Consider the following 17544-nt stretch of genomic DNA (forward strand, 5'->3'; position numbering starts at 1 on the left):
TTCAAGATAGGCTGTGTGCCACAGCCTTAAGTGAGTATTGCTCCTACTGCTGTAGCCTGACAACCTGACCACAGTCCAAATCCCTGAAAGCAGAGCACCTTCCACATAGCTCACTTTTAACTGTGGCTATGATGATACCCTGTAACTGATGTTTTCAATTTAGCATGTTTTTTTCAGACCTGTTTCTTTAGAAGAGTTGCTGTAGGAAATCCAATTTGATAGAATTGGTTTGCCATATCTAGGGCATCTGTTATTCAAACATCTTGCAAAAGTCTAAAGTAGCTCAAAGATATGCCATCATTTCCTTTATAGATTTAAAAACCTCAACTACAAAGAAAATAACTTGGAAAAGTTATTTATATCCATGAAGTGTATATCCTAGCCCTGAACATTAATTACACAATCATCCTTCCTCTCTGCAGGCAGTGCTGAGCCACATTGTTCTCCTGGGCTGGAAGAGCCTAAAGCAAAACTTCTGTAATCGAGTCGTGTTAGGGTTCAAGAGCAAGAAGTCTTGATTAACAGACATCTCATTAAAGCTCCAGCAGATTCATGGTCTGCAGTAGCACTGACTTTTTTTACCAGAGCAAACAACATACAGTGACATCCTCTGAGTCAAAACACAAGCAAACATTATCTGAGGAGCAGTACAAGAGAGTAAAAATCTACTGTTGGCTTCTATGAAGCTGCTTAGCTTTCCTGCTTGTTAAATAACACAGTTGCCAAACAAAATAATTCCTCTGTCTCTTTTATCAGACTTTGGATTTGCTGGGAGAGATTCACAGTCTTAACTGCAGCCATTCTACTGATAAAGATAGTATTTATATTCTTGTAGATATAAGCCAAACATACAAATCTCTCACCAGTTTATTAGTTTTTTGCAGTTCATAAATAAGAAAGCTCATTAAGAAAATGGATCCTGCAGCAGTGTCATCTGAAGAGCTTTCACTGTGTTACACTGAAATTACTGAACTAAATCTCAAGCAGCATACTGTCATAAAGATCTTCCAATGTTAAATGGATTATCTTATGTTAACATGAAAGTTAGTGTACATTTTGCCTTTTTGTCTAAAAAATACAGCCACTAGAAGAATCTAAATTTCTAAAATTTGTCAGGATCTATATTTATGACAGACTGCTTTTCACAAATTCCAAGGATTCATATTAAACTTCTTTAACTATCATTACTAAATAATAAAAGAATACTTATTGTGCTACAACTAGAGCACAGCAAAGACAAATAAAGGGCTGATATAACTGTCATTGTAATAAGGGAAGCAAACGCATGCTCAAAGATCACTTTAGAATGTCTGTGAGCTACCTTCTCCCATTCTGTAATACATATTCCACTTACATTGTCATTTAATAAACATGAAGTATTATAAATTGCTTGAAACAATGATATCCTGATCCCTGGAGGATCTGAAAATTATGCCTATGTTAGTCTTCCAAAAAAGGATAGTTCCTGTGTTTTTTGCATCTAGAAGAAGAGAGTATGATTAAAACAATTCTAAGGATGTAGTCTTAAGGCTAAGAAGAAAAAGCTGCTTTTCCTCTGACAAAAGCTCTGCAGAAATAAAACTGAACTACTGTAAAAACACTGAAGTGAGTCTGCTTAGTTTACGCAGGGCAGTGGAAGTTAATGCTCTGTAACCTTCACAGATACTAGTGACCTTGTTCTCAAAAGATATTGCATCTTTTGCTTAGTTGAAGTTGCCAAACTTCACCGTGATATTAAACCTCTCTCTTGTGGTGAACTCCTAAGTCTGCGGTATGCTATTAGATAATGTGGGTAACCTGTTTTCCCAGGTTACCCACACAGATCTTGGTAAGTCTGTATCTCACCATTCTATTATCTAGATGCTGCCTTAATAACTGGCATAAATACATAGGCACAGCTTTTCACTTCAAAAAAACCTTACAACTCTCATTCTTAAAATGGAATTTATTCTTATATAAAGTAGCCAAAGAAAACAGAAAAAACAATTGTCACCTATTTATTTTGGAGTTTCCAGCCAATTTTGATTTTCAGACAGCAAATTGATACACATCTGTTACAAGATATCTTAACACAAAACATACCTGCAAAATTCCCAGTGCTACCAACCTGTACAAGATGGGCAATGCTCTGATAAATCCTACTGCTGGATTCCAGCAGATACAGATGTGATCGGGTATTGGCTAAGGTTCCCTCTCTCTTTTTAATTGGGGCTATCAAATACTGTCTGTTAAGAGGATATCTAATGATAATCCAATCTTGCTGAAACATAGAGGAAGACCTACTCACTTGCTTAATGCACAGATACAATACTGTTCCTTGAAAGCAAGGAAGGTTTCCATCTCTTCTTTAGCCAATTCAAAACTCCTGAAATAAAGGTCCCAAAGAGCTGGGTTACTTGAGTTTGCAAAAAGACAAGTGTAAGTTAATTTGCAGGAAAAAATACCAAAATCAGAAGTAGGAAAGCATTGTATTTGTTGAAGCAGTAGGAAGTGTGCAACAGATGCACATTTGTGGTGAACAATGAATAACTGTCAAAGTTACAGTGCTGGTGGGGTCTAATTGCATCATATTTGTATCACAAGGTGGAAAAGTTAATCTCTCTTACTTGATGTGTTCTAATGAAAGAGACTTGGCTGCTTACTTTTCATGTAACATTTTGCATTCATAAAGTAACCTACATGCTATCTGGGAGACAAACATCACCAGTTCTAAGTGTGAAGGGGGTACTGTGTTCCAATGGCAGAGTGGATTTTTCTGTGTAAAGTTTACCACCATTAATAATTTTGTAAGGTACCCCCTTAGTTTAAAGTTTTCCTCAGTATTACGTGGACTGACAAATTTGGTGATTACACACACATTTCTTTGAATCTGGAGCCAGATAAGCAGCTGCAGGAACAGATAGGGAATTACAGCTGAGAAGTTGTCTGTCTTCTGAAATCTGAAAACTGTATGTGCCTACATGGTTACCCAGAACGCTCTACTGATAATCAGAGATGGCTCACATAGGAAAAGCACTGTAGCAAACCCTTCCTAATTACTACATGAGCTCATTACATCATGACCTGTCTCTGGAGTTGTGATGACAGCATGGGAGTGCATTGAACAAGAGTTCAGGATTGGCCAGGGATGCTGTGTGTAGAAGTGGCTAGTGTGCCCATTAAGGCCCAAAGGCATTGGTAATCCTCTGTCCATCATTATAACTAACATTAGAGAAAATATTTTAAAACATCATGTGTTTGAGACACAGCTGGAACTCAGCTTAATACTGATAGCATAATACCTCTGTTACTTGGGAAAAATACATGTCGCCACAGAAAATGAGTATTGACCTGAGCTGGGATTTTGTTGTACTTGAGTGCAGTTTCCTTAATTTGGGGATCATCAAAAAGGGAAGTATCCTGAGGCTTGGACCTGTGAAAAGAAAGAGCAGACTTCAGCAACTGAATGGCCCACTGTCCTCTCCCTCAAGCACTGCAGTGTAAGAATATTATTTAAATTATTAGAAAGTATCATCTTGCATGCTTTAATTCACCATCTTCTTATTGCTCCAGTCCCTGCTTTCATTCTTTTCCTTTTACCACAGTTTAGCACATGAGAAGAGGCCTGTAGTTTCTAGTATAACAGGTCACTGTAATACATTTCAGTCCAGCCTGGAATCAGGCCAGGAATTTCTTTGGTCCAGATCCCAAACATTTCATCTTGAGAACAGGCAGCTGTCTTGTCCTTCACAAGCACAGCTGCTCTGGTAAATGCCCCATCCCAGTTTGGAAAAAGCCATGAATACTGGTGTACAAGCAAAATTTCTTCAAGTCTTCCATTTAAAAACCAAATCCATTTGTCTCAGCAGGACTGCAAAGTTGCTGTTTTCATAAGGACGTGCTGCTTTGGTTTTTGGGCTATTTTAGTTCAGACATATGTTTAATAAGCTCACCCAAGCTTAGTTAGGAATCATTTTCACTACTTTCACCAACCAACTGATCCTTTTTCTCCTAAATATGAAATGCCAGTAACAGCATGGGTATGAACTAGTGAACTGAATAGCACAATAGGCGTGAGAGTTTTCTGTGTATGTGTAATTTTTAAAAAAATCAGTAAATATTTTTCTAATTACATCAGTTTTACTCTGTGAGGGTTTATCCACATCCTAAGAGTGGTTTACTATATTGGATTCAGTCTGTGTCTAAGAGAGAAGTCTCACAAAGCATTCTTACCATGGCCAGTTGGGCACTCCAGGGGGACAATATGCAGTGACAGAGATCTGTTTGCACTGGCAAAACTTCATCAGCTCTTCCTGCGGAAGAGAGGGGTGGCTCTCAATCTACAAAATAAATGTTAGGTTTCTTCAGAAGCAGAAGGAACTCCAAGGTTTAGCATCACTATGGTGACCTACCAAGGCCCCCATCAGCTTTGAGCTCTTTTTGGAGCTATGGGGTTTTTAAGTCAGTCAGTGTTTCAGATGATTTCCCCTTCTTCCCAACCCTGCCTCCAGCAAGGCCCAATCTTCACTTACTAGTTTCTCTTTCCAGCTGCCTGCCTCATTTTTCATGACCTCTCACAGTTCCCATATCTGTGGGCTGAAAGGTCCAGTCATGCACATCCAGATGAAGCACCCAACTCTCATGTCATCCAGTCCTACCTATTCACCCCGACAGTGTAGCCTGACTCTGGTCCTATCTATTCATGCAGCCTCTTTTTCCTTGGGGGCTGTAGGAAAGAAGGGTAAGCCCCACCACATTCCCCATTGCAGAGCTCAGCTCTCAGCCTGCACGAGCTCAGTACTGCGGTCAGAAGAAAGGTGAAGGTTGCACTTTCAACCCAGGAGTGCCGCAGGCTTGTGCGACTGCAGATTCCCTTGCAAGTAAGGGCACAGGTATTCTGCATCTTCCATTACTTTGTGATTTAGCCAAATACAGGTGTATTCCCACACAGAGATGAAAAAGCACAGCCTTACCATAAAGAGTATTTTACTGCCAGAGATGTTCCATCAAATGCATCCGTTCCAGACAGGTGTGATGTCAGTACTGATGAGTTGGAGAATGATTTATCTGATTATCTGCAGATTTGTGTCATGAGCCTGCTTTGCTCAGGAGCTGATCTATCTGTTTGCAGTTGGAGACTCCAGTGGCCTTCACCATTCCCACATACACTAGGTCTTCCATAGCCTAGAAACACTACAGCATAAGATTGAATTAAGATTTTTTTTTTATATGGAAAAAATACCTGTGCAAAGACCTCAGTGATCATAATGGCTGGTATCCTCTTCTGATGTAGTGTTAGTACAGTACATTGAATTGTGGGACCCTGGTCAAGACTCAGGCTCTCACATCATATATCATCATACAAATAAATAACAGCATTATTCAAGATTAACAATTACTACACTATTATTTCAGAAGAATACAACTATTTTGAGATATTATCCCCAGACAGACCTTCTGCTTATAAATAAAAGAGGGGTTTTTAGGATAATCCCTCAGCTGCCAAAATAATTATCCCATAATAAAAAGCATGTCATTTGGAACAGAGCGGCTTGACTAGGAGCTGTTCTGGAAGAGCTAGAGCAGGACACCTGATCATCAACACTACTTAATTTCCCAAGGAAGATGTCCCATTTAGTGGTGGCAGTACAGCATAAGTAGTGCTGTGTTCCCTCACCACCATCTAAGAAAGAGGAGAAAATAATCCATTACCATCCTTTACAGCAGAAGATACACCTCTTCCAAAGAAGAAATTAATTTTATTTGAAGATGCTACCATAAGCCGCAGCCTGGAATGTCCACTTTTTTCCTTTCAAATAAGCAACAAAAGTGTGCCTTATTCTTCAGCTGACAGAAAGAAAAAAGCATCAGCAAATTCTTCTGAGTCTGGTGAGTCTCTTCTCTTCTTTTGACCTGGCCATGCTAAGCACTCTGTGAGGGTGGAGGGGAAAGGAAGCCTAAACCATCAGCCAAGCAGAAATTTGAACTTGCATCCAAGTCTTGTCTCCCATGCAGCCTGTGCTCATGCCTATTTGTGTTGTACACACAGCTTTAGCAAAGGACTTTGGACAAGTTACAGTACTTTCTAGAGGGGGAAATTTGGATGGTCTGGGTACCTTAGCACAGGCATGTTGGCTTTCTTGTGGTCTGGATAGCTCAGGTGCAACAAGGGATGAGGATGGATACAGCTAAAGCCACCGATAAATGCCCAGAGGGTGCTGTGGGGACTGAAGCAACAGCATCTGCCAGCTCAAGCCACTGCAGCATACACACACAGTCAAAGATTTCCTCTTGCCATGCCCACCCAGCCAGTTTAGTAAGCGGGAGACTTTAAAATACCTCCATTTTGTCAAAGTAAGACAAGAAAGAGCCCAAGGGCATAGAGAAATCAGCAATCTGGACTACTTCACATGGGAAATTCTCTTAGAACAATTCCCAAAGTGGAAACCTTGAAGTTTTCAGGCTGTTATTTCAAACTAGCAAGAATTTTTTGGCTTGTCTATGAACATACCTCCCATGTACCCAGAAAATCTGTATTGCTGGGAATGATCATGCCACTTCCATCTGCAGGAAATAGCTCATCTGATCACAAAAGAAAATTGAGTTTAAGGTTGGCTAAACTGCAAGTAGTTAAAGAAATCACTTAGAAATTCTACGGCAAGTGGAGCTAGGAACATGCTAGATACATTGGCTTATGCCTGTGCTGGGGAGAGAGGTGGCCAAAATCAGTAATCAGTATGAACAGAGTAATAATCTTCAGCAAAATCTGCCTCTTGAGAATCTGTCCTGCAGGCAGAGGAAAGGCAGACACTTTTAACTGCCTCACTTAGGTTGGGGGAAGAACAGGGATGTGACTCAATGGGGAAACAAGGATTTATTTAACCTGGGGGTAGAGACAGAAGAGAAAAAAGCAACTAATTCAAGAGTGTTTCATCCTGGACAAGAAAATGACAGCCACATCCCAGGCTTTCAAAGGAATCTGGTCTGTATGTAATTTGATCCATGACATGGAAATGCTCTGCAGGGTAAAATAAGGTGATTTTTTTGTACTACAAGACCTTATATTTTCTCCTGAGCACTCTGTGCAGAGGTTGGTCATTACATCCTAATGTCCTCATTAAAGAGGACTAAGGGTATGTCTGTTCCCAAAGGAAAAAGTGACAGAGCTCTGTCAAGTGACTCCCAGGAGTTTAAGTCTCAGTATTTTGAATCCCATGGGCCAGTGTATCAGGTAGAGATCCAAATAATCCAGTTGGAGAGCAGCAAGTGTTGTGGCTTGGTTCCTGCACCAGGGGCCTCTCAGAGAAGGTGGACCACAACTGCAGGGGTAATACAGAGCCTGGGAGCTGCTCTCCTAGCCTTATGACTGCAGAGCATCCCTGGCAGGGAAGCACATAGCACAAACTCAGAGGCAGCTCATGACATGGCACATCTTCTATCTTGAGGAGGTGCCACTTTGGTGCACCTTATTTTATTTTCGGTACTCTCAATTAAGTAAAATGAGAATGAGATACTCAAAAAATCCAACAATTCATACAGCAGTTAAATGAAATTAATCAGAAGAGCAAAACTGGTGAAAATCGACCTGCCAGCTTCCAGCAGATAGAAGTTACTTTATTTTTCCTACCATTGTTATTGGGGGAAAAAACAAAACAAAACATAACATACAAGAGTTAATAGACTGAGGTCGGCAGCACAGCAGGAGTGACCACAAATACAATAGCCTTGCTTCCTATCTCAGAGGCAACTGAGAGCACAGCCTCAGTTCCTGTCTCCATGGCTGACAATGGATATGGACTACAAAAAAAAAAAATCTCAAATCAAGCCCTTTTTTTTTTTTTTTTTCTCTCTCCAAAAGTTGACCTTTTCCTTCCCTCCATCTGCAAAACACTTTGCCCTGACAGAGGGGAGTTAATTCCCTGACCAGCTTTACCTTCTTGCAGTTCACAGGTTGGGACCTTGTCTCTCCTCCCGAGAGCTGGCCTCATGTGAGAAAAGTTATCCAAGGACATACCTTACTGACAATAAAGGGGTCTTCTTGCCTCACAACATCCTCCTCATTTTTTTCTTGTAATGCATCCCTGATCTCACTCTCATTCTTGTACAGGTAGGCACAATTGAAGTGGTGGTACCCAGCATCAATGGCAAAAATTACTGCATCTTTCACTGTCCCTTGGGGAGACTAAAACAAGAAGAGAATTCATTAATTCAGTAAATAGCAGAAAAAAAGTTTGCTGTTCTCCAAATCTGGAGACTTTAAGCCCCCAAATAATAAGGTGTTCCAGTTTGGATCTTGCTTTCATTAGTTTTCTGGAATAAAATGGCCATGGCTGTCACTGATGAGTTGCTTGAGATGATCTGCCCTTTTCTAAGGATTGAACATTCACATTTGGACATCAGGCTATCATAAAATAAGTTCTAATTTGCTCAGAAATTAAAAGCAATTTTAGCGTGAGATACTAGTGACATGAGGAAATTAATCACTTCTGGAAAGCTTGCTGGTCTTGCACACAAACAAGTGGGCTCTTGTTGACACAGGACATGGGAGGTGAGAGGATGGGAAAACGCTACAAGACAGTGCCACCTCCTGGGTAAAATACACAGCCTGATCTTTAATAGCAAAGTAAATCACTTCAGATTCTTGGCTTGGAAACACTGAGTTGTTGTTTGATGACTGGATACCAATTGTGTAAAATGGCACATCAAACAGAAACACGATTCAAAACCGTGACCACTTCCTACTTTTAACTTCGTTACATCCCCACCCATCATCATTTATCTTTCTATAATTTCACTTCTCCAAGTATTTCCAATTGAAAGGTGCTTGGTTGGTTCACCTAAATAAAATAAAAAATAGGCAAAGAGCAGTGTTTTTTCCACAAGACTACACATAACTAAAGAGCCAGTTAAAAATTTTACAAGTTGTCCTTTTTGCAGCCCCTTTCCTACGTACGAGCCCTGCAGCTCCTAGGGTGGCATGGGAAAGCAGACTAATGGTGACACGGGCCAAATGCTGGGCATTATAGAGTGCCTCGTCTATGGGTGCTGCTGCAGCATGGGGAAGTTGCCATGCAGGACCGATCAGCATCACTTTTGAGTAAAGGAGTTGTCAGTGGAGAGTAAAGGTGACAATATACCCTGTGATTACACAAAATTCTCTAATGCAAGATGTTTCTTAGAAATCCATTGCTTCATTTTACATAGTAGTCACTGAACAGGACTTCAAATCAGAGTGGCTCGGTAAAAGAGAGGCCCCATTGCCCCAACAAAATGCAGGGAGTCACAGCTGAAGTTTCTGTGGGAACAATGCTGTTCAAATAGCATTGATTAAATAACCGCAGTGGGTTTGGGCCATGTTTTCATTGCATTAACACAAGAGATTTTTGTGGTGGCATAGATCATGTGTCCAAAATTCTCCTTCTGTTTAGTCCTAACCAGTTCCTGTTAGCATCTTAACAGGTTCCTTCAGAGAGCTCATCCATCACAGTGTCAGTTCCCTAAGAGGCCCCAGGCAAGGCACACTTTGGTTTTTTGAAGCCTACTTGGTTACTTTAGGCCTCTTAGTGTCTTTTGTCATCGGACCAATCAAGACTTAAAGGGTTAAACAAACTCAGCCCCATTTGTGCATGAGTTATGTGATGATTAGCAGCAGCTGACCCAAAAATATAGCAAGAATACTTTAAGATAATTCTATGCTGGTGATTTGCCAATTACTAGGCCTAGCATAAAGGACACAGCCAGCATAAAGATGAACCAATAACCAAATTGTATTTGATACAAAAGGGTCAGTACGTGGGTGAGTGCTGGGGGTACAAACAAGTCAGATTATATATAATCAACATCAATCCCACTGACCCCAACAACAACACCCCACGACCAGCAACGGGTGGAACAAATGGTGAAATGCAGCTTCACATCGAAGGAACGGGAGACAACTGAGTCAACAAGCCAAACACATAAGACCAAGGAAGCCACATACTGAATCTCTACACAGCCCACATTTACAAAAGCCAGACCTGACTGGAGCCCAGTCCCAGGGAGGCAGGAGGTCCTTCCCCAACAGGGAACTCTGCAAAGTGCATCCACCCCACAGACAGACACTGCTCCTTCCTGCAAGGGGTCCCAGCTTTTATCCCCAAGTGGGACACCTGACCTTTGTTTACTTCATGTGGGACACCTGGGGCTCATTTACCTAATGGCTCTCCCTGCCAGGCCGGCACCACCCTGGAGGGAAGCCTAAAGGTAAACTCACCCCCCTCTTTGTGAAGGGCTGTGGGAATCACCATATGTCAACCTTAATTTGGGGCTTGGGGTTGAAACCCCAGCATTTCAGCTGGATAGTCTGGGCAGTGTTTCACAGAGTTGGTAGCTTCCAGTTCAACATATTTAGTTTCCAGTCTCAAATCCAGGCAATGATCCACATTTTTTTCCTTTCTTAAGAAGCTCACTTTCTTAAAATTTTCAGCTCATTTCCAGATTCCTTTTACATTTATAACTCAGTATATCATTAAATCTTCTCTCTTACCAGAAGTCTCTTAGATAATATTTGCAGGTAAGTAACTACCCAAACTGTTTTCCTCCAAAGTGCTGCATACTCATCTGCTGCTATACAAATAAGTTATCTTCATTCTCTAAGGAGTTAATGTAAATTCCCATTTCCAAATCCACTCATTGCCACTTAAGTTCCTATATCTAGATGTGACATGCTGGGATATTAATACCCAGTGCCAAAAGAAAAAAAAAAAAAAAGATAGGCAGAAGGTTTTATTTTTGTAGTATGTATTTTTTCCATAGCTAAGAAAAATCTCCTTCTACCTGCACTAAGTGAGAACTGCCTGCTCACTTAAAAAATTTCATGAAGGACAGATGTAAATACCTGCATTACCTGAAAATTTTCAAAAGGCAAGAAATGCCACATAGAGGATTTGCTGCATTTTCCCGACATGAAGAGAAGATTGCTGAAAAAGTCTACTGTGATTTTCAGCAATTTTCTTGTGCCACCTGTGTGACCAGAGGCACAGGAATGAGGAGAGGTTCCCAGCTCCAGCATTGTCCTTTCTCAGCCACCACAGGCAAGGAGAGGCTGCAGCCCCTTGCAAAATTTTTTAAATAGGCTTTGACCTCCCTCCTTCTTCCCGATTGGCTGCAAAGAAGGAAATATGAGCAGAAGTGCTATAATAAGCAAGACAAGGCAGGGATTTTGCCTTTATCTCACCCTTCGAAGAATTTAAAAATTGATTATGGGCTCCTCACATGAATTTGGTGAGTAAGCTCATCATGCCAGTTACACATATTGCATTGACTGAGGTGGCAGCTTTTTGTATACCTCTGCTTTTGTGCAAGAAAAGTGGTATTTGGGGAGTTTGCACACACCTTAGGAACCATTTCTCATCTCACCTATCTGCTTCTGAACACATCACTACAAGAAACAACAAAGCTGTATTTTTCAGGAGGAAGCACAGATCTGTCCACAGGAGGGATCACTGTTAAAAAAATTCCTAATACTGATTCAGCCTCACAGCACTGGACACCCATGTTATCCACTGCCCCATTACAGCTTAGAGTTTGTCCTCACGAGTTGTGGGATGGCAGCACATATCTCACTTTCCTGAATGGTGACACCAAGTTACCTAGTGTTTGTTTGCGGTCAAACTCACCATCAAAACTGATGTGCCACAGGGATTCTAGTTGATCTCTAGGCCCCCAGCACCCTGTGGCTTTTGCTCTCAACCACTGTACAATGAGTGTTCACTGAATTCATATACCATCCTATGCAAATTTTTTCCTCAGCTGTCCATCACTCCCATCTTTGTCATTCTGCAACTCCACAGTCTGTCCTTACCATATAAAAGTAATTTCTAGTATCAGAAAATACATTTTACAAACTTTCCAGCCTCAGTTTAGGGACGTATCAGCCCAGTAAGGATGTGAATTAGCAACTTCATTGAAGACACATTTAAGTTTTCACTAGGGTTTCGTCTGTTCAAAGAATCTTCATACCTATGGAGAATATTTCACTTTATTAGAAATAAATATTAGCATCCCTAGGATGTGATAATGATATCTTGCCAAAGGTCAAAGCACCTGATTGTACATTTGAAATATTCTGATCAAATTTTGTCAGTATATTTAAAATAACCAGGTAGGCAGCGGATTATATCCCCATTTGACTGTTAATGACAAAATTTTGGAAGCATTTGAACATTTCCATAGTGTGATTAGCAAAGAACCACAGGGACAACACAGTCCCTTTAAGGAAGTGCTCCCCCTACTTGAGAGATAAGCTAAGAAATAAAGCTTTGTGTTTTCAAGAGTCATCATGTTAGCTCTGTGTGACTCTTCTAAATCAAAACTACTTAATCTGCAAGACTGATGATCATTAATGGCACACTATGGTACACTTGTGTCTCCTTGAGCAACCACTGTGGTGTTTTCTATACTTGCCCACTTTTCAGAAGGCAAACATCTTTGGATGTCTTGTCCCTTGACACTGTGTTACTGTTACTTTATGGCCTTTTCTGTTTGCATCCTCTCCTACACTAGACTTTTTTACCGACCACAATTAAAAATCCTTTATTCTGCATAAACTGAAAAAACAGTTTCACAAGGCTCAGTGGGAATAGCAGCTGGCTCTGGAAAATCCAAAACCTCTTGTTTTTATGCAGAGTGGGTTTGACCCCAGCCTGGAGGCTCCTGTGTCCTGCCAGAAGGAGCTGGCATGCTACCTGATTTCAGAGCCCTGACCAAAATTTTGCAAGAACTCATTTTAAATATAGGAGTGGTAGGCATTTATTGTTTATCTAGCCATCAATGAACTTTTCCTTCCCTTTTATTTCTTTGCAAAACCAGCCCCAGGGTAACATGCATTTCAACAGGCAGCATCCCAAACACCCAGCGACCAGGGACAGGTCACTTTGTTCAGGCACTTTTTTTTTTTTACTGTGCACAGACCTTGCATGCAGGATATGCTCAACATGAAAGCATAAACCTGTTGTTTTGAAGTTAACACAAGTAAAAGCCACCAAAGTCACCAAAGTCTGAGAGGCCACAAGGCTGAGCATGATCATGCTCAGCACTCCCAGGGCAGACACCCAAAGAGCACCAGCAGGCATCAATCAGGTGGCCAATGGTCCACCCTGCTGCTCCCTGCAACAGGTCCCCAGTGATACCAAACTCTTGTCCTCCAGAGCCAGATTTCCTTTAGGGCTTTGTACCTTTTCACATTGAGTACTTTTCCTCTTGTAGCCTCAAGTCATTGCTTGCACCCATCTCAAGCAGCAGCCCCTCTGCCTGCGGCCTGACCTTTCCTGTGCAGCTCTACACCACAGACCTTCTCACTCCCCCATACTACAGCTCAGCCTTTTCCCCAGTGGTCAGAGCCAGAGCTGGCCTGGATCACGGGCACATCAGCCCCTTGTCCAAGGATTTTAATTGAGATGTGCAGGTCGCTGCAGCTTTGGGACAAGCCAAAGGAGAACCCTTTTCATTTTATTACTGAGGTTAAACATACCAGGCCTGTTATGCCTGAATTCTGCAATGAAAGCAACGTTTAACCAGCAGTTGTACTGCTCAGTTCTGCTATGTAGAGATTTGATGTGTGGGTTTTGTCCATACCTGGGAGAAAAATGGATTACATAAAGACAGGTGATGACCATGGCTCTCTGGATCATCCATCTGACACCCTGGTCACAGAGATTGCTGAGGTACCTGTACAATTGGTCTGCAACCCAGGATGGGAAGAAATTCACTTCAGCTCATTGCAGAAACTAACATAGATTAACAAACTGGCTTTCTAGTACAGCTGTTGTGTCCCCTGTCCTTCAGTGACTGTCTCCCTAACAAGGGGGACTATCCCAGTTCATTGACCTCCGCTTTGCCCATCACAAAGGCAGACATAGAGACTGTTATCCCATTCCCTGCTCCAGCAATCCCTCACACAGCAAAGCACATTTTCATACTGAATTAAACTGTATCCCACCAGTCAGTGGGATATGTCAGTCATTAGCCTATTTAGGAAAACCATCAGAGTATTTCTTAAGCCTGTGTGAAGGTCTTAATTTACTTTGCCTTTAAGTCTTTGTCAGTTTTTCACAGCACATTACTTTTTCCTTTAAATCAGGTAGATTTAGCTCAGAAGCATTTCTTTTCTCGTTTTTTCACTTCATATATGTCAGGAATTTTTATTATTTATGAAGCTCTCTAAAACACTGGTGGGCGCATTTCCACAGGCAAGTGCAAACAGTGCTGAGCCTGCCAACTTGAAGCTGGTAAAATATAAGCCAGCCACGTGGGAAACAGCATGTAGTCAGAGCTAAATAGCTCCCTTCTAAAAACCAATTGGTTCATAAAATACCTTTGAAAGGCTGTTTGAGGTTTCTGTTTGCACTTGGAGGAAAGTGCTGCTCTCTGCTCACAGCTTCAAGCCCAAGCTGTGTTATAGAAGAAACACCAGCATAGATGTTACTGGAAAAGCTGATCCTGGCTGACATCACCAACATGTCCCTGGGAGAACTGTGGCCTCACAGCCAGGGCAGGAGACCAGTAATACAAAGCTGCCTGAAAGGCAGCGCTGTAGGAAACGCTGGGGGCCAGCAAAGGGCCAGCGTTGGCTGGCTTCCAGGAGGGCAAAAACTGAAGCTGTCCCCAGGGAGCAAAAAAGGCAGCAACTGCCAGTGAGAGAATCTGCTTTGCAAACGTTAAACCTCCCTGGAGGAGGAAGATGCCTTTGATGACAAAACTACCACCTTTCCCCTGCAGGACTAATATTATCACAGGATTCGCTATTGAAATCTATCAATCAGACAGAACAGATTATTGTGATCCGCAAAATTATCAGTAAAGCCATTATTATTCAAATTACTAGTAATGCTAAGTCCTAACATGATTTACACATTTCATCAGAGTAACTAGTTTTATCAACCCATGTTTCTTAATCCGTATTAGAGTAGGTCCTTTTTTGAAGGTCTTTTTTAAACGTAGATCTCACGTGCAGCATTTTTGTGTAAATACCAATGATAACTAACTAGTTGATAAGTGACTCTTGTAAATTAAAATGATACTGAAAGTATAAAAAATTATTTCTCTTACTTTTGTATATAATTTTGGGATTTACAACATATTGAAGTTTTAGCTATTATATGTGTGTGTGATATATATTTATTATATATATTATATATATTTACTTTTTCTGGTTTTCTGTTTCTTGGAGGCGTGGAGTATCTGAATCTAATCCCCCAGACAGGGAGTCTGTCAGAGATAAGTAGAGAATGTGTATTTTGCTACTGCTCCTCCCCTTGAAACAGTGATCCCAAACCAAACAAAAAACGGAAAGGAAGAGTTTCCAGGATCTACAATAATCTCTCCACACAGGTATTCTTGGCTTCAATTGACTTTTCAAAGTCCTTGCTACCTGTGCTAGTCTTCATTCACAGAGTGGCTCAAACACAGGACAAATAATCCCAACTCCTCTGCAGTGGTTCTATGGTGGAAAATTTTTGTCTGGCAGAAATCCAGGTGTTGGTTTTCTGTAGCCAGCCCTGGGGCAAGGTGGATGCCACATTACAACTGATCTCCATGTTATAACTGTACATCAGTACACTAGCGCTGAATCCCATCCACTGAAATAAAAGTTGTCCTTGGCAGTTTATCCAGAGTATGACTGAGCTTTGCTGTGGACACAGAAGCAGCCAAAATGACTTTTTCCAAAAGCAGCTCAGGTCAGGCAGAGTTTTTTAATCTATGTGATGCAGTTTGCACACTCTCCCACTCCTCCCGTGGCCCATCTGGATTTGGAAGCAATATAAGCTTTCACTTGACAGCAAACCTGACAATAAAACCATCGTGTCTCCAGAGCAAGGATAAAGGACCCAGGGAAGGTTTAGCCTCATTTCCTCAGCTGTTAGAGATAAACAGCAGTAGCTCTAGCCTGAATACTTAATCTGAGCACACATCCTCTGAGTGTGTGGTCTGTAGCCTCCTACCTGCATTGATGGCATTTAGGAGAAACAGACAAAGAATAATTCACAAGATTTATTTTCTAGGGAATTTACCTCATACTATTTTATTCAAAAAACACCAAATACTTTTCACTGACATACTGTCCATAAAGATTCTTAACATTATCTGAGCAATTGCTTCCTTGATGGGTGATACACTTGGAAGGTTATGACACATTTGAGGCATTTTTCATAAGCATAGCTTGGTTTTAAATTTCAGGTTATATCAAATTAGAAATCTCTTGTCAAGTCTCTTAACCCATTAACTTCTCAATTTCTGGAAGTGTACTGTCTTTCAGCTACTTCGCATATGCAAAGCCCTGGATAAAGCAGACAGGAACTTGGTTTTCTTACCCATTGCAAGGTGCTTTAGAAAGAGTATAACACATTCCCAAAGGCGAACAGGCTGAAAATTCCACATTCTGGTGACAAACAATACACTGGGATTTTTTTTTAACACAAAATGAACAGTACAAATACAAGAGAGTAGAACAGAATAATGGACCTTGCTAGTACAGTGCAATAAAAACCTGCTAGTTCATAAAAATGTAATTTCACAGCTATGCTCCAAGCTCTCTCAATTCACCTTCCACATAACAACAGAAAACAGAAATGATTTGGGAACTTCATCATCAAAATAAAATCAGGTTATATATAGCTACTACTATAACTAAACCAGTAATTTTAAAATGTGCCCAGTCACACAAAAATAGCACCCTTGCAAAGATACAGTCAAAGAATATGTTAGGCTAGGAGGTACTTTTAGATCTCAAACTACTGGAATCACCAATCCTTTCACAAACAGGTATGTCAAGACCTACCACAATGAGTGCTTTAAAAGCATCACAACAAAAGTTTTTAATTCTCCTCACAGCTGAGTCTTGCGATGACCTTTTAGAACACTCTTCTTCCGATTGTAACGTTACCAACCTTTCTTTCTAGCTCCCTCTACATTTTTCCTCCAGTTGTTAGGTCTTCCCATGGGAGCACAGGTTGAACCAACAGCACAAAGTGACAGGACTCAACAGTATATTTAAAAATTACTCGTTTCATAAAATTGTTCTCTTCAGAACACTTTCTGCTTGAGGGATGTTTCCACTTCATGGGCAGAAAGAAAGAAGGAAGAGAACGAGACAATTCTAGCTGGCAATTCCAGTTGAAGAGTACTAAAGGAAAATCCCAAAAGTTCAAGCACATCAAGGCATCTCACATCTCCTCTTATCACAGTGGATGGATGGTACTGTGCAAAATCACTAGCTAGCTTCAGAATCTCCGTTGATCTGTATTGGGTTCGAGTGACACAGTTTTGGTAGCAAGGAGGGCTACAGTGGTGGCTTCTGTGAGAAGCTGCTAGAAGTCTCCCACATCTCCCAGAGCCAATGCCAGCTGACTATAAGGCAGACCTGCTGCTGGCCAAGGCTGAGCCCATCAGTCACAGTGGCATCACCTGTGCAATAACATATTTAAGGGGAAAAAACCAAAAAGGCAGCAGCTGCAGCTGAAGAGAGGGGTGAGGCTATGCAAGAGAAATAACCATGCAGACACCAAGGCAAGTGAAGAAGGAGGGGGA

At 41.2% G+C, this 17544-nt stretch overlaps 1 protein-coding gene across 1 annotated transcript; it reads right to left on the bottom strand.

The window, feature by feature from the left end:
* Window positions 1–1440: 1440 nt before the first annotated feature.
* Window positions 1441–9556, bottom strand: LOC113488359 (aldose reductase-like). Its single transcript, XM_026863463.1, is given in 11 exon segments — window positions 1441–1480; window positions 2288–2362; window positions 2796–2887; window positions 3331–3412; window positions 4213–4321; window positions 5049–5163; window positions 6491–6567; window positions 7183–7250; window positions 7252–7298; window positions 7994–8161; window positions 9530–9556. Coding segments are annotated over 11 exon segments (900 nt in total).
* Between the last annotated feature and the right edge of the window lie 7988 nt (window positions 9557–17544).

This window comes from Athene cunicularia (genome assembly GCF_003259725.1).
Source record: "Athene cunicularia isolate RWA chromosome 1 unlocalized genomic scaffold, athCun1 chr1_part2, whole genome shotgun sequence".
In the NCBI taxonomy this organism is placed as follows: Eukaryota; Metazoa; Chordata; class Aves; order Strigiformes; family Strigidae; genus Athene; species Athene cunicularia.